The sequence below is a fragment of the Mustela putorius genome, unplaced genomic scaffold, assembly GCF_011764305.1.
Source record: "Mustela putorius furo isolate JIRA1106 unplaced genomic scaffold, ASM1176430v1.1 tig00003988_pilon_pilon_pilon, whole genome shotgun sequence".
NCBI lineage: Eukaryota > Metazoa > Chordata > Mammalia > Carnivora > Mustelidae > Mustela > Mustela putorius.
In genome coordinates this window covers 10622607-10649213 of record NW_025422127.1, presented here as the reverse complement: position 1 = coordinate 10649213, position 26607 = coordinate 10622607, and the positions used below count along the sequence as shown (strand labels likewise).

At 56.9% G+C, this 26607-nt stretch overlaps 3 protein-coding genes across 16 annotated transcripts in view; 2 read left to right on the top strand and 1 right to left on the bottom strand.

The window, feature by feature from the left end:
* The window catches only part of NCAPD2 (non-SMC condensin I complex subunit D2), a 29698-nt gene extending 23631 nt beyond the window's left edge, over positions 1-6067 (top strand). For all 3 annotated transcript variants that reach the window (XM_004766707.3, XM_004766706.3, XM_013063555.2), the window contains 13 exons: positions 68-152; positions 229-396; positions 641-810; positions 1843-1954; positions 2026-2149; positions 2231-2386; positions 3255-3432; positions 3518-3612; positions 4065-4145; positions 4247-4430; positions 5122-5248; positions 5334-5495; positions 5737-6067. In XM_004766707.3, coding sequence (XP_004766764.1) covers positions 68-152; positions 229-396; positions 641-810; positions 1843-1954; positions 2026-2149; positions 2231-2386; positions 3255-3432; positions 3518-3612; positions 4065-4145; positions 4247-4430; positions 5122-5248; positions 5334-5495; positions 5737-5822 — 1728 coding nt within the window. In that variant the 3' untranslated portion in view covers positions 5823-6067. The remainder of the gene's footprint in view (positions 1-67; positions 153-228; positions 397-640; positions 811-1842; positions 1955-2025; positions 2150-2230; positions 2387-3254; positions 3433-3517; positions 3613-4064; positions 4146-4246; positions 4431-5121; positions 5249-5333; positions 5496-5736) is intronic.
* A 2515-nt stretch (positions 6068-8582) lies between these two features.
* GAPDH (glyceraldehyde-3-phosphate dehydrogenase) lies at positions 8583-13057 on the top strand. Its single transcript, XM_004766704.3, has 11 exons — positions 8583-8695; positions 8973-9013; positions 10736-10835; positions 10927-11033; positions 11148-11238; positions 11371-11486; positions 11586-11667; positions 12046-12197; positions 12300-12378; positions 12481-12662; positions 12780-13057. Exons 2-11 carry the CDS (start codon positions 8991-8993, stop codon positions 12847-12849), a joined length of 1002 nt encoding a protein of 333 aa, XP_004766761.1. The 5' UTR covers positions 8583-8695; positions 8973-8990; the 3' UTR covers positions 12850-13057.
* An 877-nt stretch (positions 13058-13934) lies between these two features.
* Positions 13935-26409, bottom strand: IFFO1 (intermediate filament family orphan 1). 12 transcript variants are annotated; one of them, XM_004766695.3, is made up of 10 exons: positions 25571-26407; positions 21556-21616; positions 21315-21410; positions 20505-20645; positions 20187-20195; positions 19383-19564; positions 19105-19225; positions 18730-18825; positions 15921-16051; positions 13935-15004 (listed from the first exon to the last, which is right to left on the bottom strand). In XM_004766695.3, exons 1-10 carry the CDS (start codon positions 26341-26343, stop codon positions 14899-14901), a joined length of 1716 nt encoding a protein of 571 aa, XP_004766752.1. In that variant the 5' UTR covers positions 26344-26407; the 3' UTR covers positions 13935-14898. The 12 variants fall into 12 exon arrangements, with proteins under 12 accessions (XP_004766752.1, XP_012919011.1, XP_004766753.1 ...); XM_013063557.2 differs by having other exon boundaries at positions 18730-18822; XM_004766696.3 differs by having other exon boundaries at positions 19383-19540.
* Positions 26410-26607: the final 198 nt, after the last annotated feature.

Here is a 26607-nt window from a genome sequence, read left to right as displayed (position 1 = left end):
GGAGAATAGGGATCCTCTTATCCACTTGCAATACATACCCATGTTTTGCCTTTGCTGTTCTCCACAGCCTTCTCTGAGCAAACGTCACCCCCCCTTCCGGCTGCCTCAGGAACACAGGCTCTTCGAGCGACTGCGGGAGGTGATCACAAAGGGTGAGCTGTCACAAGGGCCTGGGGCAGAATCAAGTCCCTTGTCTACACTGGGTAACTTCTCCCTTCTCCACTTCAGGCTTTGTCCACCCAGACCCACTCTGGATCCCATTCAAGGAGGAAGCAGTGACCCTCATTTACCAGCTGGCAGAGGGCCCCGAGGTGATCTGTGCCCAGATATTGCAGGGCTGTGCGAAACAGGCCCTGGAGAAGCTGCAAGAGAAGAGCGGCACCCAGGAGGGCCCCAGTGAGTGGGCAGAGGGTCCCCAATGGGCAGCAGCCAGATTCTGCTGCTTTTCTTGTCGGGCCAGAAGCCTTTGCCAACATAGCTTCCTGCCACAGCCCCTGACCTCTCTCATACTGTCCTCTGTCACTTTTGTCACCCAGATCCGCCCTGTGAGCAAGGGGAAGAGCTTTCAGAGCAGGGTTTAAGGGCCCTATGAGACGTGATTTTGTCTTTTTCTCACTGCTTTCCTTCTCCCCTCCTCCAGAGAACACCCCCATGCTCCCCACTTCCCTGCTGATGAACCTGCTGTCCTTGGCGGGCGACGTGGCCCTGCAGCAGCTGGTGCATTTGGAGCAGGCAGTGAGTGGAGAGCTCTGTCGGCGCCGGCTTCTCCGAGAGGAGCAGGAGCAGAAGACGAAGGATCCCAAGGAGAAGGTGAATGAAGAGCCTGGGCGTATGGGTTTGTGTCCCGTGCGTTGCCCAGATTTGTTTCACGGCCTGCGTCATTCGCATAGTCACTTTGCCTCCTGGGGATCCCTGCTTTTCTACCCCTAAATAAAATGAGAAAGATGCTCTGCTCCTTACTGCTGTTACTCTGGGAGACATTAGTGAGAACAAAGACAGAGCAGTCCGTTCACGGTCACCCAGGAAGGGAGGCTTTAAGGAAACACGGCACTGAGTTAGGGACCTTAGCCGGCAGCACAGGCTGCCCCCACAGAGGCTCTCCTTGTCAGGACAAGCACACCCCCGCCCTCCCCTTTCCCATCAGCCTTGGTCACTGGGCCTGCCACCTGACGGGAACTTTGTGTTCTCCACTAGAGGCAGTGATGTCTTGCAAACCAATGAGACACAGAGTCTTGTAGCCGCAGAATAAGGTCTGACCTCTGTGACCTTGAACCACTGTCCACATGACCCATTTGTTGACTGTTCACAGGAAATGACATGATTCTCTGAGGGATGTGTTCAGAGGTGGAGGAATATGCTTTGGCAACTTGAATATAAATGCCATTTGTTCAGTTTTGAATTTGCCAATTCAGATTTGGCAACATGAAAACAAAATACAAAGACCTAGTTCTTTTCCTATTGAATTCAGGAGTCCTCCCTCTGCACAGACGCATTTGAAAGGTGTAGGAGTGAGTGGTTGTGCAGAGCTTGCCTTTCCCCAGATGTGTTCCTGCAAAATAAAAGATAGGCTGGGTGAGGGGATGGGGGTGCCCGGGTGGCTCAGTGGGTTAAGCCTCTGCCTTCAGCTCAGGTCATGATCTCAGGGTCCTGGGATCGAGCCTGCGTTGGGCTCTCTGCTCAGCGGGGAGCCTGCTTCCTCCTCTCCCTCTGCCTGCCTCTCTTCCTACTTGTGATCTCTGTCAAATAAATAAAATCTTAAAAAAAAGAAAAGAAAGAAAGATAGCCTGGGATGAAGATAGATGCTGCCCCGCATGGGCCGTGATGCCTGATTTCTTCCCTCAGCACACCGGCTCTGAGACCGCCCTGGAGGAGGAGATGGGACTGGCGGGTGCTGCTGCTGACGACACGGAGGCAGAGCTCATTCGTGGCATCTGCGAGAAGGAGCTGCTAGATGGTAAGACTGGCCGAGGGGTCTGCTCCCCAGCTGAGATAGCCTGTCCCAAACCGAGAGCTGTCTTCTGACAGGCACACAGGTACTGGCTGCCTTCATTCCACTTCTGCTCAAAGTCTGCAACAACCCTGGCGTCTATAGCAGCCCAGAGCTCTCCGCTGCGGCTTCACTTGCCCTGGGCAAGTTCTGCATGATCAGGTAGGCCCTGGGGAAGGAAGTGCCTGCTCTGAGAGAATGGGGATCGACAGGCTCCCTGATGGTCCTCTCCTGGCCCCCTAGTGCCACTTTCTGTGACTCCCAGCTTCGTCTGCTATTCACCATGCTGGAAAAGTCCTCACTCCCCATTGTCCGCTCTAACCTCATGATTGCTACTGGGGATCTGGCCATCCGCTTCCCCAATCTGGTGGACCCCTGGACACCTCATCTGTATGCTCGGTAAGAGAGCCCTCATGACACTTTCTTTTTCTCTCTCTCTCTCTTTTTTTTAAGATTTTATTTATTTATTTGACAGAGGGAGAGAACAAAGCATGGGGTGTCACAGGCAGAGGGAGAATAAATAGGCTTCCCACTGAGCAGGGAGTCTGATGCAGGGCTTGATCCCAGCCAGGACCCCCAGATCATGATCTAGCCAAGGCGGACGCTTAACTGACTGAGCCACCCAGGCTCTCCCCTCATGAGACTTTAGCAGGCCTTGCCAGCTCCCAGAGGCTGCAGTGTGACCAGTATTAGAATCTTTAAAACTGTATTTGTCTGGTCTTCAGCATTACCCTGAACATCTGCTTGATACCTGACCTGTACAGGCCGTAGCTAAATATGGCCCAAAAGGGATTGGTGCCTCTGTTCAAAGCCTTGGCTACAAGCTTGGCCTCTTTCCCCAATCCCAGTTTTCTAACTTCTTCTAGAATGTCACATTAAGAAGGGGTAATAGAGGGGCGCCTGGGTGGCTCAGTGGTCTGGGTCTCTGCCTTCGGCTCCGGTCATGATCTCAGGGTCCTGGGATCGAGTCCCACATCGAGCTCCCTGCTCAGCGGGGAGTCTGCTTCCCCTCTCTGTCTCCCTCCCTGCCTACTTACGCTCTCTGTCTGTCAAATAAATAAAATCTTTCTTAAAAAGGGGGGGGGTAATAATACAGTGATACCTGGCTGGCTCAGTCAGTAGAGCATAAGACTCTTGATCTTGGGGTCATGAGTGTGAGCCCCATATAAGGGGAGAATTTACGTTTAAAAAAAAGAAGTAGGGGCAATTGTTGCTGAGGGCCCTTCCTGCCAGTGTTGGTCCCAGTGAGTTAGGATTTCCTTCCTAGGCTCCGGGACCCAGCTCAGCAGGTGCGGAGAACAGCAGGGCTGGTGATGACCCACCTGATTCTAAAGGACATGGTGAAGGTGAAGGGGCAGGTGAGCGAGATGGCCGTGCTGCTCATCGACCCCGCACCTCAGATCGCTGCCCTGGCCAAGAACTTCTTCAATGAGCTTTCTCACAAGGTGAGAGGCAGCCAGGCAGCAGAGAGCTCACTGCTGAAGGAGCGGGCACAACACTGTCCCTATAACGTGACTCTCTCTCTCCCAGGGCAATGCGATCTATAACCTCCTTCCAGATATCATCAGCCGCCTATCAGGCCCTGAGGGAGGGGTGGAGGAAGAGCCTTTCCACACCATCATGAAGTACGTTTGCCTGGGCCCGGGAGCACATTTTTCCTGAAGCTCATCCTTAGGAATCAGACAGACCTGTGTTTGCATTTTGGCTCTGCCACTTTTTAGCTGCGTGGCCTTCAGCAGTAACTTAACCTCTCTGCATCTGCTCCTCCTCTAGCAAATGAGGCCTGGGATGCTGGCCCCTTAGTTCTTGATCGAGTTTCTAACGTGGTAGGCACATAGGCGTCCTCACCGCACGACAAGCTGCTTTTGTTACGAATTTCCATTCTTGGTGAACATTTCTCCAGGGGTGGGTGGACCTTTCTCTGAGGGCGCAGGAAGAGGGCAGGAGGAACTGTGAGGCAGGCATGGGCCACGGCCGAAGGGATTCTCTCCCCGGCCAGGAGGGCAACAGAAGGCTGGTGCACGGGGAGGGATGGCTGTCCCTGGGAGGTCACACGTCCACATCTCCCGTTCCTTAGGCAGCTGCTCTCCTACATCACCAAGGACAAGCAGACTGAGAGCCTGGTGGAGAAGCTGTGTCAGCGCTTTCGCACGGCCAGGTAGGCTGCTGCCCCTGGGGTAGCCCCAAGGCTGTGGGAGCCTACTGAGGAAGGATGGGCCTTTACCTCTCTATCCTGCGACTCCCCCCTGCCGTCTGCAGGACCGAGCGGCAGTACCGGGACCTGGCCTACTGTGTGTCACAGCTGCCCCTCACAGAGCGAGGCCTCCGCAAGATGCTGGACAACTTTGACTGCTTTGGGGATAAACTGTCGGATGAGTCCATCTTCAGTGCTTTCTTGTCGGTTGTGGGAAAGCTGCGTCGTGGGGCCAAGCCCGAGGGCAAGGTGAGCCTGGCTGCCGGGCTTGTCCTCTGCATACTGCCTGGCCCGCCTCACCTGCCCCGGGCTGCCCTGCAGCCAATTCTGCAGCACCACCTGAGCCCAGCTCTTTTGTTTCTGCCTCCTGTTTCTTTGTCTTTCTCTCTTTTTTGAAATGGACTTCATTTTTTACAGCAGTTTTAGGTTCAAAGCAAAATTGAGTGGGAGGTATAGAACTCCTCCATATGCCCCCTACCCCCACCCACGCGCACCACCTCCTCCAAGATCAATATCCCCCACCAAAGTGGCACATCTGCGGCAATCGATGAACCTCTGTTGACACATCATTATCACCCAAAGTCCATAGTTTATCTTAAGGGTCACTCTCAGTGTGCATTCTGTGGGTTTGGACAAGAGCAATGTCCTGTGTCCATCATTCTAGTATCCTACAGTGCAGTTTCGCTGTCTAAGAAGTCCTCAGGGCTCTCCTACTCACTCTGTCCCCCCAACCCCCAGCAACCACTGATTTGTTTTACTTTTCCACAGTTGTGCCTTTTCCAGAACATCCTATACTTGCAGTCACGCACTGTGAACCCGTCAGCTTAGGTTCTCTCCTTGATCTGCATTTCAGCTTTCACCGTGTGTTTTCATGACTTTTTTTTCATCATAGAAGTAACTGTGTTTCCAGGCCTGCTCTTCATGTCTTCTTCCCTTCCAGGCTATAATAGATGAATTTGAACAGAAGCTTCGGGTCTGCCACACCAGAGGGTTGGATGCAGTGGAAGACCTTGAGCTTGGCCAAGGGGGTAGCCAGAGGGCCCCATCAGCCAAGAAACCATCCACTGGTATGTGAAGCTGCCCCATGGGTGGAGAGATCCGGCCCTCCTCTGAAAGATTCCTTTTTGCGGACTCTGTCTCTGCCTTTTCTAGTCTCTAAGCGGCACCAGCATCTGGCTTCTGCAGCCTCATCAGACGGTGACTTTGTCACCCCCGAGCCCCGCCGTACCACCCAACGGCATCCAGACACCCGACAGCGAGTTTCAAAAAAGAAACCCAGAATCGTCTTCTCGAGTGATGAGTCCAGTGAGGAAGGTACGATGCTCCCTCCTGGCCTTGGCCCAGAGGGAGCGTAACTTGGGGGGTGAGGCTGGTTCTGATGGGGTCCTGCTGTATAGATTTGTCTCCACCGCCTCGCCCCGAGGTGTCTTCCCCTTGTGCCGTTTGGGTTTTGTTTCTTCTGCGTGGTCTGGAGCCATCCCACTTGTTCCCTGAGATCTACTTTTCACCATCTTTGTGACTCAGCTTTTTCTTATTCCTCCAATCCTCTGAGTAGAGCTTTCAGCAGAGATGACAGAAGATGAGACACCCAAGAAGACTACACCCATCCGCCGAGCACCTCCTCGAAGGCACAGGACCTAAGAGGTCATCTTGCCTGTTCTTATCCCTGCTGGGAAGCTTGTCTTGCTGGGTGACCTAGAAGTCCGTTGCTCTTGTAAAATACTTGTTTGCCTGTCATCTTGTCTTTTTTAACATTTAATGGTCTTTATAATGTAAAGCATTTTTCTTAAACTAGCCCAACTGAACTGAATTGAGCTGCTTTCACCGGATTGTATGTCTCCCAGTCTCCTCATTTCCTAGTGAATAAATATTTTTATATACTTTTAGACTTTCCTAGGCTTGTCTGTTTCATCTTTCATGTTAGTCCAGATGCAAGAGGCAGGGAGAGGATTATCAATTCAAAAAGAGGAGCCCAAAAGTCCTGGGGCCTATCTCAAGATCTGATAAACTCCATGCTTACCCTGGTGCCTCATCTTCCCGTTCTTGACCTCCCCACACTGCACAAGTGACAGGATTGCTGCACGGTGGCGAAGCACGGAGAGTTTAGTCTCCAGGTAGACAGGCTCCACTTGGGGACGGTTTTGCCCTCCCGGGGCCATTTGGCAATGCCTAGAGATTTTTTTGTCATCACAACCTAGATGGGAGGGATGCTCCCTATCGGCATCTAGTGGGGAGAGACCAAGGCTTTTGCTAAATACCGCACAGTAGAAGACAGACCCCACAACAGAATGATTCAGCCCAAAGCGTCAGTCAGTGGTTCCAAGGTAGAGAACCCTTCTCTAGACCCCGGGCTGGTCTGCGTGCTCCCCTCCCCCATTTGTGCTCCCCGAGCCTGTCTCTGGGACAGGGGACTGACCTGGTCTCAGGGTTGATGGAAGGTCAGCTCCCCCCCACCATCTGTGCAGACTGCCTACCAAGGCATCACTTTACTGTTCTAGGGTCTGTGGGAAGTCAGCCACATGCGGACACTGCTTTAGCTTGCCCACACCCTCAGCTCCCCAGGTCTGCTCTGCTGAGTCACCTGGACCATTAGGCAGTGAGCCTGCTCTCATGACAACACTGGTGTCTTTGCTGCCATGACAACAGCAGGCTGCATGGGTAATGCTCCATGGGCACCGAGCTCCCTTTTTGGCAGAAGACAGTAATGATAAAGAACGTGTGTGCAGCAAAAGGGAAGATGGGACCTCAGACACATTCTAGGTAGTGTGGGAGCATCGAGTCCAGGGAAAGGGTTAATGGTGCTGGCTGAGCTAGGGCAGAATAGAAGGGTTAGCAGCTGAGTCCCTACCCCAGGCCCCACCAGACCACCTGTGGTGCTTCCCCCCTCCTATCACCATTAGGTGCTTTCTGGCCCTGCTCTTGGGGTTCGTGAAAAGCCTGGGAACCAACCATGCACATGGCTGCCAGACAGACACAGACTTGGCTCTGGGGCCCCAAGGAGGGAGGGCAATCCTGGAAGGGTAGGGACTGCGCGGGGGGGGGGGTTGCAGTCGGGGTGCAGGAGAGCCTACTCTCTGCCTTTTAAGCAAAGGTTATCACCAGGCCGGGCTAAACTTAGCCACAGGCTCTTCAGCTAGAAAAGGGGGCTGGTCTCAGGTTACGCTGGGCCAGCAAAGAGGCCCCTGGATCCCCAGCCCCCAGCACCTGCTGAAGGGACTTGCCCCTTCCACCCCAATCCCCTCTAAACCCTCAAGCCTTCTGAACGCAGCCTTTCTTCCGTCCAAAGCTGGCAAACCCCGGCGCAGCGGGCCCCAGATGGGGAAGGAGAAGAGATCCCTCCCTCGACCTCGCGTGGGGCTGAGGGCCGGTTCCCACCACGTGCCCAAGACGTCCCAAATTTATCCCTCTTCTGGACTCCTCACCCTTCCCCCAACATCCCGGGGCGCGGGGCTGGGTAGGGGCGTCCCTAGCTCTGGGGCTGGCCCGCACGTCCCAGGATGGGGAGGGACTTCCGCCCTCACGTCCCACTCTCCGGCCGGGGCTGGAAGCAGTGAAAGGGGCACTCTCTCCTGGCTCTGGCTGCACAGCACTCAGGTCTCCCAGGAGCGATTTTGTGGGAGGCCTTCGGCCTCGCGTCCTCCCCCTCCGGCCCAGCCCCGCCTCGGGGAGAGGAACTGGTGCACACAGGGCCTGGTTTGTCCGCCCCAATTACCAGCCCTCCCGGCTGCCCGAGCTTGCGGGACAGCGTGACCTTCAGCGCAGAAACCGCCCCCACTCCTCAGCCATCTCCCGAGCCCTAGTTCTTCTCCAGGACCCCACTGCCCAGTGCCAGTCCAGGCCCCCGGCCCAAGGAGGCCGGGAGCCAGGGCCCGGGGAGGGGGCGGTGGGGGCTGGGCAGAGCCCGGCGGGAGGCGGGCTGACCCCTCCCGGGCCTTTTCCTCTGCGGTTCCCCCGCCACTACCGAAGAGCCTGGAGAAGTTCCTCAGCCTTCCCGCCTCAGCCTCTGAAAGAAAGGGGAGGGGGGTGGCCGCGCACAACCGCGAGGGGTCCCGGCTCCGGCTCCAATTCCCCATCCCACCAGCTCCCGAAGCCCTCCCGTTTCATCTGTGAAGCAACTTTAACGGCTCTGGCTCCCGAAGGGCTTCCGTTGTCACCAGGAGCCTGATCCTTGGGTCCACAGTCTCCTGCATGCCCACGAGTGCCATTTGCAATCACCTCCTCCACTGAGCTGGTCTCTGTCCCCTCCCCCACTCCGTCCCTAGCCCATACGCTAGGTGCGTGCACACTGGAAGAAGCAGGCGGGTCCAAAAATTCGGGCCCGGCTACTCCCGGCTTTACGGGTGCACGTAGCTCAGGCCTCCGCGCCCTTGGGCCCCGACTGGGCGAGCCGGCGAGAGGCGGGGCCCGCGCCCCCACGCTCCGCCCAGGCACTATAAATTTGGACTGCAGCCTCCTCTGATGCTCTCTGCTCTTCCCCGTTCGACAGACAGCCGCATCTTCAGGTGCAGTGCCAGGTAAAGCTCGGCAAAGCCAGACAGAGAGGGACCTCGAGAGGCCGGGGCACGGCTCCGAAGGGGACCAGGGGCGCTCGCGGACCCGGGCGGGGCTGCGCGGCCGCTGGTCGGGCGTGTCCGGCCGGACCTCCGCATTGCAGGGGCGGGAGGACGGACGTGCCCAGGCGCGGGCTGGGAATGGAGGCCGGGGGGTGGGGGGAGGGGAGGGCAGGGCAGTGGCCGGACTGCAGCCCCCGTCCGCCCCGACTCTCTAATGCTCGCCTTCCTCTCCCCGCAGCCGCGTGCCCGAGACACGATGGTGAAGGTCGGAGTGAACGGGTGAGTTAGGAGATGGGGCAGGGTGCGGCCCCGGGCGAGCGGGTAGAGGACGTGGGTGCGGTGGTCCTACCCCCCCACCACCACACCCGCAAGGAGAACTCAAGGTCGGCGCTCTGACCTGGCGGAGGTTCCGGCCCCAGAGGGCCTCGTGGCCCCCACCCCATTCCCGGCCGTGGCGCCTCCTGCAATGCCACCCCTGCGGGTTCGAGCGGTCCGCCGCTGTCCCGGCTTAAGAGCCATTCCCTAATCCCCCAGTCCCGGCTTCTTTCTTTGCTTTCGCGCCCTGCAGGGTCACGTGCCGGGAAGGCGCCCCTCCCCCACCAGCCTCTTCCCTCCCCACCCCCCACTTCGCGCGCGCGGCCGGGGGCTCCCGGGGCTCGCTTAGCTGGGTGCGCAGCCCGTCGGGAGGGCTCGTTTGCGGTAACCTTGCCGCCATGTTGCAACGGGGAAGGAAGTGAAGGAACCACCGTTAGGAAATCTCCCGTAGCTCCTCACTGTACCTCCTTCCTCGCCTATGACTAAACCTCCGAGGCCTGCCTCGCTGGGGTGGAGTCGCCTCTATCCCGTCGGCCAGGTGAGGCAAAGCTTCCCGCAGCCTCGCTCTCGAAAGAGCCTGACTTGAGAACCTGATCACATCCCTTAAGCTGCCAACCAAATTTCCCTCGGGGATGCTCTTCCTAGATGATCCTCTGATGAATCAGAAACGTGGGTTCAGGGGAGTTCTGTCTTGTTATTTTTTTTTTTCTTTCTCAGGAGAGGTGTGGTAGCTGCAGCTTAGTGCCATGTTGGGGGAGCTGAGTCATGGGTAGATAGAAATTTTCCACCACAAAATGGCTCCTGTGGCAGCAGCCCCTTACATCTCACTGGCTCTCTTCGAAGCTCTTTCCTTCCTTCGATGCCTAGAGCTGACCCAGCCCTAAAAGGCAAGGCTATAAAGGTCACTGGGAGGATTAGGTGTCGGTGAGCCTTGGGAATCCTGCCCTTCTCCCTATTCCATCTTCCAGAAATCAGATCCCCACTCCACTCTAATCTAGGGTTAAATATAGCTGCCTGACCTTTCTGCAGTTCCCGCCTGGTCTTCTACTCTCTTACTTCTCACTGCCCACCACCACCGCATACACACACCTGTTGCTTCTGCTCCTAATTTCTAGAAGAGGGCTTGCAAGGACAGACATGTTAGCAAACTGGACTCCTGAGATTAGGGGGTTGGGAAGTACCCTTTTTCCCCCTCCTCTTTCCTTTTTGGAGGAAGGGATGTGCTTTCCTTGTCCAGTTAATTTCTGACCTTTACTCTTGCCCTTTGAGCTTGGTGATGCTAAGTGTGCAAGTCTTTGCTGCCCAGAGGGTGTTTCCTGAAGCTGGGCCAGACCAGTGCAAGCATTGTCAGGGCACAGATAGTGGGGGTGATAAGTGCCACATGCCCAGACTGTGGGAGTGGCCAGACCATGCCCTGAGCTGCTGTTTCTCCTGGTGGGACTGGTAGACACTGGGAGTTGGGCAAGCGTTTGAACCTAATCACCTCTTGGGAAGGCTTCACTTATTGGCCATGCTGTCCTGGCAGGGTTGCACAGGATAAAATTAGATTTCTTGGGACTAATAGTGGCAGGGAAGTGCCATTTTCTCACCCCTGGAAGGGGATGAGTTGGCCTCAGACTGTTTTCATGCCCAGGAGGCTTTTCTCTTCTGCCCCACTCATTCCTTCCCGCCCCTTGTCTTTCTCAGATTTGGCCGTATTGGGCGCCTGGTCACCAGGGCTGCTTTTAACTCTGGTAAAGTGGATATTGTCGCCATCAATGACCCTTTCATTGATCTCAACTACATGGTGAGTGCTGCCCCTGCAGCCGTGCTAGGGAGCAGAGCCCCGCTGAAGCAGAGCCCCTCACTGCCCCCTCCCCCTTTCCCCATCCCTCCAGGTCTACATGTTCCAGTATGATTCTACCCACGGTAAATTCAACGGCACAGTCAAGGCGGAGAACGGGAAGCTTGTCATCAATGGGAAGTCCATCTCCATCTTCCAGGAGTAAGTGTGGAGGAGAAACAGGAAACTGGCTCTGAGGGAGGTACTAGGATGGGGTGACCACCTTGGGTACATGGTATGTCACATCCCTAAATTTGGTGTCGTCTTACCTTATAGGCGAGATCCCGCCAACATCAAATGGGGCGATGCTGGTGCTGAGTATGTTGTGGAGTCCACTGGGGTCTTCACCACCATGGAGAAGGCTGGGGTGAGTGCCAAGGAGAGTAAAGGTGGGAGGGTGTTGACCCTGGGCTCTGGTGTAGGTGTAGTGGGAAGAATGGGGACTGGGGGCTTAGACCAGGAAAGGAGGGCCTGGCTTACAAGAACTTCTCCACTGCAGGCTCACTTGAAGGGTGGGGCCAAGAGAGTCATCATCTCTGCTCCTTCTGCTGATGCCCCCATGTTCGTGATGGGTGTGAACCATGAGAAGTATGACAACTCCCTCAAGATTGTCAGGTGAGCATGGCAGAGGGCAGAGGAGTGGAGAAGTGGTCTAGTAATACTGTGGATCACAGGATGGATCTGCTTGGCCTTGACCTACCTCCCTCTTTTCAGCAATGCCTCCTGTACCACCAACTGCTTGGCTCCTCTGGCCAAGGTCATCCATGACAACTTTGGCATTGTGGAGGGACTCATGGTATGAATGATGGGGAAAGTGCCCCATGCCCATTGACTTCTCATCCTGGACTGCATATTTCTGCTTAGAACATGGTCCTGGGGGGCGCCTGGGTGGCTCAGTGGGTTAAGCCACTGCTTTCGGCTCAGGTCATGATCTCAGAGTTCCCTCTCTCTCTCTCTGCCTGCCTGCCTGCCTCTCCATCTACTTGTGATTTCTCTCTGTCAAATAAATAAATAATCTTTAAAAAAAAAAAAAAAAAAGACCATGATCCTGGGCTGGGGGTAGCCACAGGGGTTTCAAGGTCAGGTGACTCTGTCCCTTAATTCTTCCCAAGGGTGGGTGACATGAGTACTGTGTAGGCCCTCACTCCTGCCACCTCCCCCACCCTGTTTCCAGACCACCGTCCATGCCATCACTGCCACCCAGAAGACTGTGGACGGCCCCTCTGGGAAGCTGTGGCGTGACGGCCGAGGGGCTGCCCAGAACATCATCCCTGCTTCCACTGGTGCGGCCAAGGCTGTAGGCAAGGTCATCCCTGAGCTGAATGGGTAAGGTGCCTTGCTGCTTTTCTACCCTAGGGACTTGGTGAGGGGGGTGGTGCAGTGCAGAGGCAGAGGAATGGTGCTGAGCCCATTTCCCCTTGTCTGTAGGAAGCTCACTGGCATGGCCTTCCGTGTCCCCACCCCCAACGTGTCTGTTGTGGATCTGACCTGCCGCCTGGAGAAAGCTGTAAGTGTGGGTTGGAAGAGGTGGCAGGCTAGGGATTGGGGGTGGTGGGGGGAGAATAGCAAGATTGGAACTTGGATAAACCTCTCATTTTTACCTTGTTAGGCCAAATATGATGACATCAAGAAGGTGGTGAAGCAGGCATCAGAGGGCCCCCTTAAGGGCATCCTGGGGTATACTGAGGACCAGGTTGTCTCCTGCGACTTCAACAGTGACACCCACTCCTCTACCTTCGATGCTGGGGCTGGCATTGCTCTCAATGACCACTTTGTCAAGCTCATTTCCTGGTTTGTGGGGTGCCGTGGGGGGGTGACGGTTGGAGCAACACCTAGAAAAATGACTAGAGTCTGGCGCCCTCTGGTGCCCAGTGTGGGGAAATAGCCTTTCACTCCTTGATCTTCCAGGTATGACAATGAATTTGGCTACAGCAACCGGGTGGTGGACCTTATGGTCCACATGGCCTCCAAGGAATAAGAGCCAACTGAACCACCAGCCCCAGCCAGAGCAAGAGGAAGAGAGAGGCCCTCAGCTGCTGGGGAATCCCTGCCCCAACGTATCCCCTAAAACACTGAGAATCTCCCAACCTCCACTGTTTCCATCCCAGACCCCCTGAAGAAGGGGAGGGGCTTGGGGAGCCCTACCTTGTCATGTACCATCAATAAAGTATACTGTACCCAGCCAACTCTTTGGGCGTTTTAGCTTTTTCCAGTGTCTGGGATAAAGGGAGCTATGCTGAGTGCCAAAAGAAATCAATCTTGCTGACAGTACCCAGGGACGGCCTAGCACACTCCAACCAGGTGTGAACTCTGCCAGAGGTCTTAGGCCTAACAGGAGCATCCCTCCCAAAGGTATAAGCACTGCATTCACTTCCAAGGGCCATTGGTCTTGGCTTTGGCTCAGTATCCCTCCAAGGCCCATAGGTGCTGCATGACTTGAGATGTGATCCCTTTAGAGGGCAGGTGGTCTTGTCGCCAGATGACCTGGTGTCTCTGTCTGAAAGCTGTTCTGTTTGTAGCCAACTGAAGGGTAACCTTGGCACAGGAAGTCAGGGCTTTGGAATTGGCCTAGCAAGTCTTGTGGCCTTGATTGGTTACCAGGCCACTCTGGGGCAGAGCCCTAGTAATGTGGAGGACAGCTGAGTGCCAGGGGGCAAACTCCACTCTGCCTCCCAGCTGTGAGGTCTGGCCTAAGTTTCTTGCTTTATGTGCCCTAGTTATTCCCATCTGTAAAATGATAGGCTAGTGCCCAGCCCCTCCAGGTCCTCTAGGAGGATTCTGTTTGGTCAGCTGTGTAAGCACTGTGTACTCAATGATCAGGAAAATGAGGTGAACCTCCACCTCTAGGACTTAAGAGGGGGTGTGAAGGGGATTAGTGCTGTCCTGCAGGGGAAGCTTAGGGCAGAAGCACAGGCTACCCCATATATAAGACTCAATTTACATACAACCTCCTAGGCCTGGCCTTTCACCTGCTTGTGTGAGGGGAAGAAAAGCAGGGCGCAGCTCCCAGAACGGATTGTGTACCTACCGCCAGAAAGTGCTTAAAACAGGGACACAAAAGTGTTCAATAAATACTCTCCAGTTTGATTATTATTAAAGATTACATTCCAATGTCCGCTCGGCAGTCAGGCTGACACCTCATTTGCGTGTCCCTAGTTTCTAACAAGCTTTTCCAAGTCTGGGACATCTCAGCCTGTTGTTCTCAGTGTGTGACCAAGAGGGAGACAGCACATCTTCAGCTGATACTGGAAGAGACTGAGACCCTGAGTGCACACGCACATGTAGCTTCACTTTTTTCTCTGCCACTCAGTGCTGACTGGGAAACGAGCATGGGCTTCTGTCTCCCTCCATGATGCTGCACCAGTCAGCTCCAGAAGCCACCCAGCTCAGGGTGGGGGCACTGAGACCCCTGAAGGCAGCACTGTCCTGGGGAAAGGGTCGCAGCCAGGGCACTGCCATCCACAGGCAAATGGCCCTGAGCACTTGGAGGGAGGAGGGAGCGCGCCCTGCCCATTCTGTCCTTCCACCTGCAGGGCGGAGCGAGGCCCTCTCCCACACACAGCCTGGGTTCCACAAGCCATGCAATGTCCAGCCTCATCCACCTCATACCAGTGCCTGGGCCAGTTAGCACCAGTACAGAATCAGACCGTAAACGGGCTTGAGGCCACAGAACTGGAAGGAAGATCTGACAATCACATTCCTTACTCAGAGGAGAAAGTAAGGGGCCACGATCACTGGCAGCATTTTAGAGATGAGAAAGTAGCAGACACCCACACATGAAGGCAGGAGAGCCCCTGCTGTGGGGGAAGTTGCCTGGGACGGTCCAGCTAAACCTTGCTCCAGACACCTTAGAAACCTGGAGGCCAAGGCTAAAGGCAGGAAGCCCAAGGGAGGAGTGCCCCAGTCCCCAGGGGCAAGGCTTGGTGCAGTGGGACGGATAATATTCCCCTCTGTGAAACCCCCACCCCTCCCCTCGGTGAGTTCCCAGCAGGGTGGGGCCCTAGGGCTCCAAGCTGGAGGTAGGTCCCTATCTCATGGAGCTATCAGATGAGACATCACGATCGGAGTCCTCAGCCTCGCTTGGCGGCGGCGGCGGGTCGCTAAGCGGGACCGCAGTGAAAGCAGGAGACTTTCTAGAAAAAAACACCAGCTGTCACCTTGGGGCAGGCAGGAATCCTGACGAGGCTGGCTAGCATTCCTCTCTCCCTTGGCCTCATTCTTGGGCAGGCTGGTGAACACCATCTCTGATGAGGACAGGTGGGTCACAGAGGTGAGGATGGAGGCAGGGTGAGGGAAGCAGGGAAGGGGAGGGAAAGCTCTTGCACCCCACCATGATGGGGGATATGGTCCCTGTCTTTATCCTGGGGACTCTGGGAGGCTCAGAGTTCAAAAATATCTCAGATCACAGGGGCACACCTAGGTGGCTCAGTCACTTAAGCATCTGACCTTGATCAGGTCAGGATCCCTGGGTCCTGGGAGTCTGCTTCTCCCCCTCCCGCTGGTCCTCCCCCCACTCATGCTTTCTCTCTCTCTCTCAAATAAACAACATCTAAAAAAAAAAAGATCTCATACCACAGTATGAGAGATGTTGCCTGAGTCCCAACTGTACAGGCCAACTGCATAAAGCTTGCCCCAGCTTTATGTCCATCTGTAGTATTTTGGGGACTTTTAAAAATTTACTTCTTTGTAGAGGCAGAACGTACACAGGGCCAAATGCACAAACTATGGCCCTGACTTTAGATACAAATCCGCCACCACACCTTTTCTGTTCCTCGGCAGTTCTGAGCTGCTTCTGACCAGGGAACCCCCGAGGCTGGTGGTACTAGGAGATTTGGGCCATCCAGCCATGAACAGACACACACCCATCACCCCACTGCTGAGGGACAGAAGGCCAGGGGGCCAGGCCGGACATGCAGGGTGCCCCTCCCAAGAGCCCCACGTCCAGATGGGACTGACCCTCAGGCTGTTCAGGACCAACCCACCACATTCCCTCCCTGCATGGGCCCCTGGTGGAAGACATGGTGGAAGACCTCCAGGGCCGGTCCTCACCGGTCTCCCGACTGCGTGATGAGCCGGCGGCAGGTCTCCATCTGCACGTCCAGTCCCCGCTTCATGCTGCACATCTCCATGTACTCATGCAAGTGCCGGTTCATGTCATTCTTGGCCGTGGCCAGCTCCAGCTGTGGCGGGGAGGGGGAAGGGCCCTGCAAGTCAGCAGGGCCCCGGCCTGTACCCCTAGGAGGCGAACATGCCAAGAACACTGCGGGGGGAGGGGAGGGGGTCCCGGGCGCCCATGGGCAAGGCCTCAGATTTAAAAATCAGTCTTCCCAGCAGGAGGGGACCGCCTGTACTGTCATTACATCTAGCTTTCCTGGGCATCTTTGCCTGCAGAGGAAGGCACGGGTCTCTGTCACGGGCCTGCCTTCTTGCAACTGATCCTCCCTGATGACAGGAACCAAAGTGCGGGCAGGACAGAGAGCCCGGGGCAGCTGTCCATGCAGCCTGGCTCCCTCCCTGGGCTTCCTGCGTGGCCCTGTGCACCACTGCACCCCGTCTGCCTCCCTCACTCATTCGGGTGCTTCTGGAAGGCCGGCCATGGCTTATTCATCTCTGCCTGCACAGGCCCAGCACCACGCTGGGTGACTTAGAGAACTTCTTGACAAGCCTCGTGTCACAAAGGAGGAGACCTGCCTGAGTGGCTCAAAGAGGGTCGATCCTCCTCAGAGGGCTCTCTGGGCTCTCATCTCTCCTGTGAGCCATTCGCAGCATTTCACTGAAAGGCTGTGGCCACACCCAGTGCCCCAATGGTTAGATGTACCCCGATTCAAGAAAGGTTCCATGGTGAAAGTGTGGGCTCAGAGATCAAGGAAGAAACGGCCTCCCTGGCAAAGGTAGGGCTGAGAGGCAGGGCGAAGGCGGGAAAGATCTGGGCCAGAGACAATCTTGGTCTCTCTTTGTTTGGGGTACAAAGGACAGGGGGCCAGACAGAGAGGCTGAATAAAACTTCTGGGCGGTGATCTGCTTGACTGCCCCAAAGCAAAGATAAAGGGTAGGAAACTCCCCGTGAATAATCCGAACTGGAAAGAGGAAACCACCCAGAACTAATCCCAACTGGACAGGGAGAGGATGGGAACTCAGAGAAAGAAGTAAAGGGGTCACAAGGCCCACCAGAAGAGATGGTGGCGCCGGTGGGGCAGGAGCCCTAGTGGGCACAGCTCACACAACAGCCAGGGTTCCAGAGCCAGGCCATGAGGGCGGGTCATGCGACTGCTCCGTCAGGAAGACAATAGAGGTCACTCACCCGCTCTTGTGAGGGCTGGCCACTGCCACCACCCCAGCTTCTCCAGCTAAGGAGAGCAGGAGGGGAAGGGGCCAGCTGCCAGAGCCCGTCACCGGCAAGGACAAAAAAGACAGAAATGAAGCAAGTATATTCTACCCAAAGACAAGGCTAGGACCGCCACCAGTTGCCTCTACACATGTGTATGGGTCCCCTTCACACGTGAGGGAAGGGAGCCACCACAAGCCAGGAGGCACCCAAGAGCCTCCACCGAAACCCCCAGCCTCGCTGTGAGACTGGAGGGCAGGGCAGGGCTTCAGCTCAAGAGACTGGAAGGAGGCAGGATGGCAGGAATTCCCTCCCACCTTCCATGAGTCACCAGGGCCAGCAGCATACCCAAAGCCCCCTGTTAGCTCTCAACACCTCTCCCAAAGCCATCCTCCTGCAGGACAAGAGGGAGCCTGCCAGATGGGTGTCCTGAGTGGACAGAAAGTGGCTCTCCCCTTCCCCTCCTCCGTGGGGAGCAGACACCTGGCTGCTGCCTTTAAAACTCAGCCCTCGGGCGCCTGGGTGGCTCAGTGGGTTGGGCTGCTGCCTTCAGCTCAGGTCATGATCTCAGAGTCCCGGGATCGAGTCCCGCATCGGGCTCTCTGCTCAGCGGGGAGCCTGCTTCCCTCTCTCTCTCTCTGCCTGCCTCTCTGCCTACTTGTGATTTCTCTCTGTCAAATAAATAAATAAAATATTTAAAAAATAATAATAATAATAAAATAAATAAATAAAACTCAGCCCGTCTGCCTGTGCAAGAAACAAAAGCAAGTTCAGCTTCAAGGAGCAGGACCAAGTGATATGTGTTGGGAGAACGCGCAAGTAGGAAAATCACCTGTCGGTCCCTTCTCAAAATGCCAGCAGTGTGAGAGCAGCAAGGGCATAAATAGGCCACGGGGGCTTAAAGAGAGGCCAAGGGTTTCAGAAGCCCAGGGGCCTCTTCCCCACGCCAGGGTGCTCAGGGCTCCAGGAAGGGCTCTCTCCAGGAGTGGGAGGCTGCTGAAAACAACATCCTGCCCCACCACCCTGCAGCTGCCACAAAGCCGCCCTTGGGCCCGCACATCTAGCTCCAGCTTAGAGCCCTAGTTTCCCTTCCCCACTCGGGAAGATTCCTCCAGGCTAGGGAAGGACCACAGAGGTTGCTCCGTCAGGTGAAGGGCTGAGCTGAAGAAACAGCAGAGTTCGAGTCCACTCAGTGGCCTCTGCTATGGCCCTCACAGTAGGAAAACTAATAAGCACTATAGCGCCAGGCAGAAAGCCTCCCAGGCTGACAGCCCCTGCCCTCAGCTCCTTGCGGGCCTCATTTCCTCTGATCTTCAGACAAGCCTGTGAGCAGGCAGGATCGACAAATGAAGAAACAGGCTCAGAGGGTGCAAGCAGCCCATGAGCAGTTGCAAGTGACAGGGCTGAGACTGGAACCCAAATCTGCCTGCCGGCCCCCCGCGCAGAGTGAGGTCTTAAGGCCCCTCCCCCACAAGAGAAAGTGTCTGGGGTCCCCCCAATCCCCGGTCGCAGCTTCAGACATCCCAGCCTTACCTCTATCTGGTCAATGGTTTCCTGATATTCCTTCTCCCGGGTTTTGAACAGGGACTCCGTATCTTTAATCACCTTCTCCAAACTGTCTTCCTGCTGCTGGAGCAAAAAGGAAAGCAAGGACGGGGAGGCCAGTGGGGAGGGTGGGATGGGGGCATCGCACAGGGCCAAGGTGGGGAAGAGAGAGAGTCCTGTTAAAGGAAGCTGGAGACAGCCCAGAGAAAGGAGAAAGGACGAGGGGAGACGCAGGCAGAGGATGAAGGCCACAGAGGGGAAGCAGCAAGGAGTGCAGGGAGCAGAGGGGAGGGAGGGCACAGGCGGCCAGCTGGGGGTCTGGGCAGGGCTGGCAGGGGCCCTGAGGCTGGGAGGGGCTGTTACCTCTCCCTGTGCCTCTGCGGCTGCCATGGCATAACCTGAGAAATCCTCCCAAAGCAGCAGGGTCTCCTCAGTCTCCTCCCAAGTCAGGCTGTCACAGTCGTCCTCAAAATCATACTCCCTCCTAGAGACAGGGAGCCCGCCGTCAAGGAGGGCAGGGGCTTTTCTTCGGGCAGCAGCAGGCCGCTGTCGGGGCGTTGGGCAGGGCACGGGGTGGGGGTGCCTCCGGCCTCGGGGCAGGGGTGCCGCTGAGGGGCGGGCCTGCGGGACTCGGGACTCACAGCTGGCTGAGCATGCGCTGCATCTCCTCGTTGATGCTGAGGGCTGTGCTCTCCTCCTCATCCCCATCGGGCTGGCGGGGCCCGTCACTCTCCGACAGGGAGGTGTCCTCCTCGATGGCAGCCTTGCGCTCCCGCTTCCGCCCCCCCATGGATGGGACCTTAATGGGAGACAAGTGCAGAGACTACAGAGACGAGGCCGGGTGCGTGAGGAGAAGGGCAGGTGGGCAGGTGGGCGCCGGCGGTGGGGGGGAGTGGGGGGGGAGGGAGAAGCGTGAATCAGCGGGAGGGCAGAGTGGACAGAGAGAGAAGACACAGTTACAACGACGGGAACAGACACCGGAGTTACCAAGAGACAGGCAGACACACACGGATGGGGGCAGGGCTGCAGACTGAGAAGGAAGAAAAAGGAGAAACAGAGAAAATAGGGCAGTAAGATCAGGAAAGAAATGGCCCGGGGCAACCACATCAGATGTGCAAAATGGCTACAGAGGATTTATTTTCTTAAAAAAAAAAGAAAAAAGAAAAAAAAAAGTCCTTTTTAATGAAATGACCAAACTGAAAGGAAGGTTTTGGGCTGCAAGGAGGAGGTGTATACAAAGGAAAGTCTGAATCACACACCCAGATCTGCAAAGTCGGAGAAGGGGCAGAAAGAAATGAAGCAAAGGGGAAAGAGCAAGGAGAACAGAGACAGGAGTAAAAATCTGGGCCCAAAAGCCCAGTGGGCCAAAACTGAAGGCCAAAGGCCTAGGTGACTTAGAAACTGGGACTGGGACATTAAAAAGCCTGCATGAGAGCAAAACTAACCAGCTTCTTCTGTGGAGAAAGCAAGAGAAGATGAAAGGAAGAGAGGAGAGGAGGCGGACAGAGGAGAGAGAGGGGGAGGGGAGAGATGGCGTTAGAGACGGTTTCCGAACCTTCTCTTCAGAGGCTGTTTCTTGCCCCCCAGCCTAGTCCCACTGAGGGGCCCCGGTGCCAGGGTGAGGCCCCCAAGAAGGAGGGGCCGGCGCTGACCCGGGGGGCAGGGGCAAGGGGGCTCTGGGCCGGCGCCCCTCCCGTGAGGAGCTGAGGCACTGGGCAGGTGCCGCAGGGGCCGGGGGCCTGGGAGCAGCCCCGCCCCCTCACCTGGAACATCTTGATCATATCCTCGCAGTTGCGTTGCTGAGCCACGTCACACAGTTTGGCGGTGATGTCGATGCGGCGACAGATGTCCATATCCACCTTCATGGCCTTTTCTTGGATCTTCGTGTCCAGCTCAGACAGGTTCTGCCCAGGGAACGCAGGGCGCGGTAAGACAAGGCCCAGTGAGAGCCTCAGCCTTCATGTCACACACTGCTGCTGTGTGTCACTCTTCCTGGATGCCCTCCCCGCAGCATTCCCATGCTGCGCAGGCCACGGGCCCCCTGGTCGGAGGGGGAGCCCTGGAGTGCACGGCCCAGAACCTGCAGGGGCTCCACCCAGAACTTATGCTTCCAGAGAGAGAGCCCATTGGGAGCTCCAAGAGTGGAGGAAGTAGTGCACGAAGAAGAATGGCTACCACTTATGCAGCACGAAGTCAGGGCCAGCACGCCCCTAAGTGCATTCTCATCTCTGGACTTGCCCTGCAAGGTACACGCCCTTATGACCCCATTCCACAGAGAAGGGGGACAGAGCAGAGCAGTGACGGAATGCAGAAAGCCCCCCCTGCAGGCCGGTGGCAGAGTGGGGATCTGGGTCCTTAACTGCAGCTTAGGGCCTCCAGGAACGACGAAGGCCATACTGCCCCCTGCACAGGACACCGACACCAAAGCTTCGGTTCCTGCCTTTCCTCTTGAACAGGTATGGGGGTGGGGGAGCAGCGCGGCGTGGTGGGTGAGGGCTGTGGCCAGGAGAGCCACAGGCCCAGACCAGAAAGGCCTGCTCTGCCGGTGCCAGGCATGAGGGGGCCGCACTCACGTTGCTCATGAGCCCCTTGAAGACCACGAGCTCAGCCTTCAGCTGCTCCACCTTCATGGCCAGCTCCTCCTGACAGGCATCAGCCTCCTGGGCTTCCTGCAGTCAGGGAGAAAGCCCCATGAGTGAGCCATGCCGCCCATGCGGGGGGCAGGTAAGGACACAGAAGGGCCAGGAGAGGACTGGGCCGGGGGCCAGTGACAGGGTGCGGGGACACGGCAGGGACGGCGGGGGAAGCCCTCACCTCCTGGAGCTCGTTCACTCGCTCCTGCAGCTGTACCCGCACAGTGTACTCCTCTTCCCACCTGGCAGACATGGGGGACAGAGAGGGAGCCTAGGTGTGGAGTCCTGCACTGCCCCACCCCTGCGGCTCCCTGCGCACCCCCCACCGCCACTCCCACTTAGGGCTCTCTCTCTCTAGCTCTGCTGCCCTCGGTGTACAGGAGCCGTGGGCAGGACTAGCCGGCCGGCTGCAGCTGTCGGGTGGCTCCACACTTCCTGGCACGCCAGCTGTCTTCCTGGAACCTCCGGGCCACGCCCCAGGAGTCGTACTTAAGAGCAACCACAGCACCTGTCCCACTTGGGCTCTGGCTCAGCCAGCTGCCCAGTTGGCCTCCTCCCCTCTCGTGCCTGCGCCAGACCCCCAGGCCCGCTGGCCCAGCCCCCCACCTTTGGGGGCCCAGATCCGGTCTCCCGCCTCCTGCCCGCTCCAGCCCAGGGCTCCTCTAGCCCGCTGCCCTGCTGCTTGTGGTGCCATTTCACTGGGGAGAAGCAGCTGCAGGACACACGCCACAGCAACAAGGCTGGTCAAGAGCCTGATAGGGGACACTCGAAGTCTGTCCCCTGTCGAAGGTCCAGAAACTGCTCCCCCCCAACCCGGAGCCCCTGTACAGGAGCCCTGGAGAGGAGACGGGCCTGGCCCTGAACCATGAAAGCAGTGGAAAGCAGGAGCCTGTGGGGTCCCAGGCACCTAAACACCGAGGGCGAGGGCAATCAGAGTAGGAAAAAGAGCCTCATTCATCCGCTGGGTGGGAACTAGCAGCGGCATCCCCTATGCTCCAGGATTCTGAAACTAGGAGCACAAGCAGCTAAGAGGACCCCCTGACTACCCCCTTGCTATGCAAGGCCAGGGCTTCCACTAGACAGGAGTCCACAGCAAGCCAGTGCACAGGTCATGGTGCAGCAGAGGCAGAAGGGCCGTGCTGGAGTGGAACGCTGCAGGAGGACTCAAGACTCAGGGCCTGGGCTGGCAGAACTTCTCAGACCCCACTCAGACAGCCTATCACCTCCTGCCACTTCTTCCAGGCTCAGAAAGGAGGGCACGGTACCATGAGACACACTGCAGGATCAGAAAGGTGGCCAGAAGCCACAGAGAGAACGGCAAGAAAATGAAAGCCTGACGGAGCAGATTCTGCAGACGTGGGACTCTATCCTCCCTGCCCCACCTCCATCTCTCCCCTGCCTCGCCCTCTTCTCCCCACTGGGCTCTGCCCACAGCCTCTTCCCTCCAAGCCCTCCTGCTCCTCACTGGGCTCTGCACTGCAGTGCTCCTAATAATAACTCCCCAACGTCACCCACTGCCCCTCCCGCCTGGGCAAGGGAGAGACAGCCGGTTCAGCCACTACCCGGCCAGCCTGCCATGCAGCCCAGCTTCCCGGACTCTTTGCTCTCTGCTCCCCACCCCCATCCCTGCTGCCCCCACGTCCTTCCTCCTTTTGCTCTGGTATTCTCCCTCTGATGGTCAGGGCCGGTGAGAGGTCCCAGAAGCATCAAGTAAAACAGTTTCACAGTTCGGACATATTTATCTTTCCTGGGCCTGTGGTTTCTTCATTGACAACCTGAAGCCATGGGACGCAGTGCCGTCATACCCTGAGTCCGTAAGCCCCTGGAGGAAGCAAGCCTGGCAAGGGGACAGCGACCCTGGGCAAGATGCATTGGGAAGGGCAGAAAGCAGCAAATTCCAGTAGAAATTTAAGTAAGGAAGTTAGGGGCGGATTGAGATGAACAAAAATATTACAGTGTTTTAAAAAAATCTGAAAATAAATTGCCTGGAAGCTTACTAGAATTCTTTAAGATTTATTTATTTATTTTTAGTAATCTCTACATCCAACGTGGGACTCGAAATCACAACCCTGAGATCAAAAGTCACATACTCTCCTGACTGAGGCAGCCTGGCACCCCTGGAAGCTTACTAGAACTCTATTGTTTTGCAGCCAGACTTTCCCACAAACAGGTTCCTTCTGACCTCCATTCCAATCTGGTCTCACTTTCAAGGTTCCCTTGACGGGGTAGAATTTGAGCAATTTCCATGTGTTCTACCTTCACTAAAGACCTCCCTCCTAAATAAATGGTACCCTCGAGCAAAGTGAGGAAGCAGGGGCCATTCCCACACTGGAAGCCAGAGGCCAGGATGAAGGATGAAGCGTGTCCCAAGGTGGCACACAGCAGGGGAGCTGAGAACAGAACCCAGGAAGCCTCAGCTCCTTCCCAGTTCAGTGCTCAGGCTATACCCATGCCTTCCGGGCCACAGACAGGAGCTACGGTATTTTCAAGGGAACAGAACGAGGGCACAGGATCTGGGGTGGAAGAATGAGGAACCGCCAGTGTCACGTACCACACACCTCTAGCTGCGGGGCCCTCTGCACAGCAGCGTGCTGCAGAGTGATGAGCTCACCAGTCCCCAAGGAATAACTCTCTGCTGCCCTGGACGGCTGGACCAAGGACAAACACTCTTTCAGTTAAAGAAAAACAAATACCCGAGAACAGCAGCTGTTTCTATGGTTAGGCATTCCAGAACTGTCTGTGTTCAGCCACTGACCATTGTTAATTAACTCCTGCAGGGACAGGGGCTGGGGCAGGGACTGGGGCAGGCTGGTTCTGGGGGCAGGTGAATGATGGCTTTAGAACTGAGACTCCCAAAGCACTTATAACGTGGGCTACATATGACGAAGGAAGCCAGCATGAAGAAAGACTCAGCGTCAGAAAGTATGCTTATCTGCAATCTGCTAGACTCTGGCTGGTTACAGCTTCCTGAAGGCTGCCCCCAGACCCAGGGCTAAGCTCCCGGAACATTCAGCCAAGCCCCAGCTGACACACCAGTATCTGCCACACAGGGCTGCCTGGGTAGTTCCCAAGCCTGCCCACAAGGGGTCAGAGGAGCCAATGAAGAGGTTAAACCTGATGGCTCCCAAAATAAAGCCTCCTCCAGACCTGTCATCTTCCTCCTCAACCACGGCATCCAGGCAGAGGGCTAGCTGTGCTCGTGCTTCTTCCTAATGGCCTGGGTTCTCAGGCCTCTAAGGATATACAGCCAGCACCAGCATCACGTCCCTTCTCCTGGGACCTGGCTGCCCTGCCAGTCCCCCGAAGAAAGCGAAATCCTCATCCTGGGTCAGCACCGGGCCTGCCCCCAGCTGCCTTATACTCACAGGGTGTGTCCAGATTCTCAACTTTTCCGCGCACTCGGTTCCTCTGCTGGCTTCACTCACATTTCGTCATCCTTTGGCTCCTTCCACTTTCACAGATCTGCCGCACCACCCCCCCTGCAGCTTCCACAAGCCCTATGAGGACCAGCAATCCCTTCCCCTTTCCCTAGGGAATTCCTTTCCCCTTATCTCTTTACTTTTCTTTTTCTGACTTACTCTAAGCAATGTTCCGAGGTCCCAGAGCCCTTCCTGTGGAACTGGAGTAGGCACCCAGTTTCCATCAGCATCACCTTGGGAAACCCAGAGCAACAGCAGGATCGCCCACTGGGAGATGCAGCACACCCCCACCCTTCTAATTTCACTTAGACTCCCAAGTGAAAGCTATATCCTGATCTCTTACTTTTGATCTGTGTGCGGCATCTATCACAAAACTGCTCTGAGGGCTGAGCTGGGAGAGGCTAAGTAGTACCCCAGATGTCTACCCAGAGGTAGATGTGAGTCCCTTTCACACAGCACACAACCCCACGGTGAACCCAGTCATCCAAACACTGCAGCCTAGATGAGACAGAAAAGCCACAAGAAAAATATGTATGCCCCACAGTACGCAGCTCTGAGGATCCTTCTTCCGGTCACCAGTGCGACTTCTGCATTCCCTGTGGATTCCGGACTTCCAGTACCCAATGCCGTCTGTCTACTTCCAAGCTCCTCCTAACACAGCAGGAACTTTACTCTCATCTTACTCCTTCCTATCTCCTCTCCCGGCCCCACACCTGGTCCCGGCCCCATGTGTGTGCCATGACACTGAGCCCCGTCCCCACCTTCCCGGTCCCCTACCTCCGCTTGTACTCGTCCCGCTCGCGCTTCACTTTAGCCAGGACGTTGTAGAGCGCGCGGATCTCAGGGGTGATGGTGTCGATCTGGACGCCCACCCCGTCGGGATGCACCCACGACAGGCCAGGCCCTTGCACCAGCGTGGGCTCCAGTCCCGGCCCCAGCCGGCGGGCGTGAGAGAAGGACCAGATGGTGCCGGGCATGAAGCGGGCAGACGAGGAGTAGGAGGTGGAGGTAGAGGTGGAGGGCGACGAGTGGCAGGCCGCGGAGGGCACGAGGGGGCTGGCTGGCGAGCGCGCGGGCGACCCCAGCACCCGCGCCGAAGGGGTGCAGACGGCGGCGGGCCGGGCGCTCAGGGGCAGCCCCAGGGGCCGGATGGGGCTGACGAAGCCGGTCTGCACGGCCTGGTCGCGGCGAGCCAGGCCCCGCCGGCCCTGCTTACCCTCCTCCAGCGCCTGCTGCAGCTGCTTCTCCAGCAGCCGGTTGCGGCGCTCCAGCTCGTGCACTTTGGCCAGGAAGCAGCGGAACCGGAGGTTCAGGGTCTTGAGCACGTTGATGTTGGAGCCCAGGTCGTTGCGGAGAGCCATGGCGGCCGGGGGCGCCGGGCCCGGGCCAGGCGGCGAGTAGGCAGCCGGGCCGGGCGGGGCGAGTGGCGCTGGGGACACGTCCCCTCCCCCGGCGAAGTGGTCGCCTCCCAGAGGGTCCCCCAGCGGCCCGGCCAGGCCCTGCTGCTCCTGCTGTAGGAGAAAGAGGTTGGGGCCGAATAACGGATTCATGGCTGCGTCTTCTGCCGGGAGACAGGGACCGCTACAGAAGCAGGGATGGAGGGCGAGGGAGAAGAGCCAATAAAGCGCCAGGAGGACGCGAGGGGAACCAATCAGATGGCCCGGCGGAAGGGGCAGAGGTCAGGAGGCGGGGCGGGGCAGAGAGGAAGCCAATTAAAGGTTCAGTTGGAGGCCGGCACCTGGACCTTTCCGGGTCTGAGGCTGAGCGGACCCAGTCCATGCTCCCAAACCAGGGTGACAGAAATAAAGTCCAGG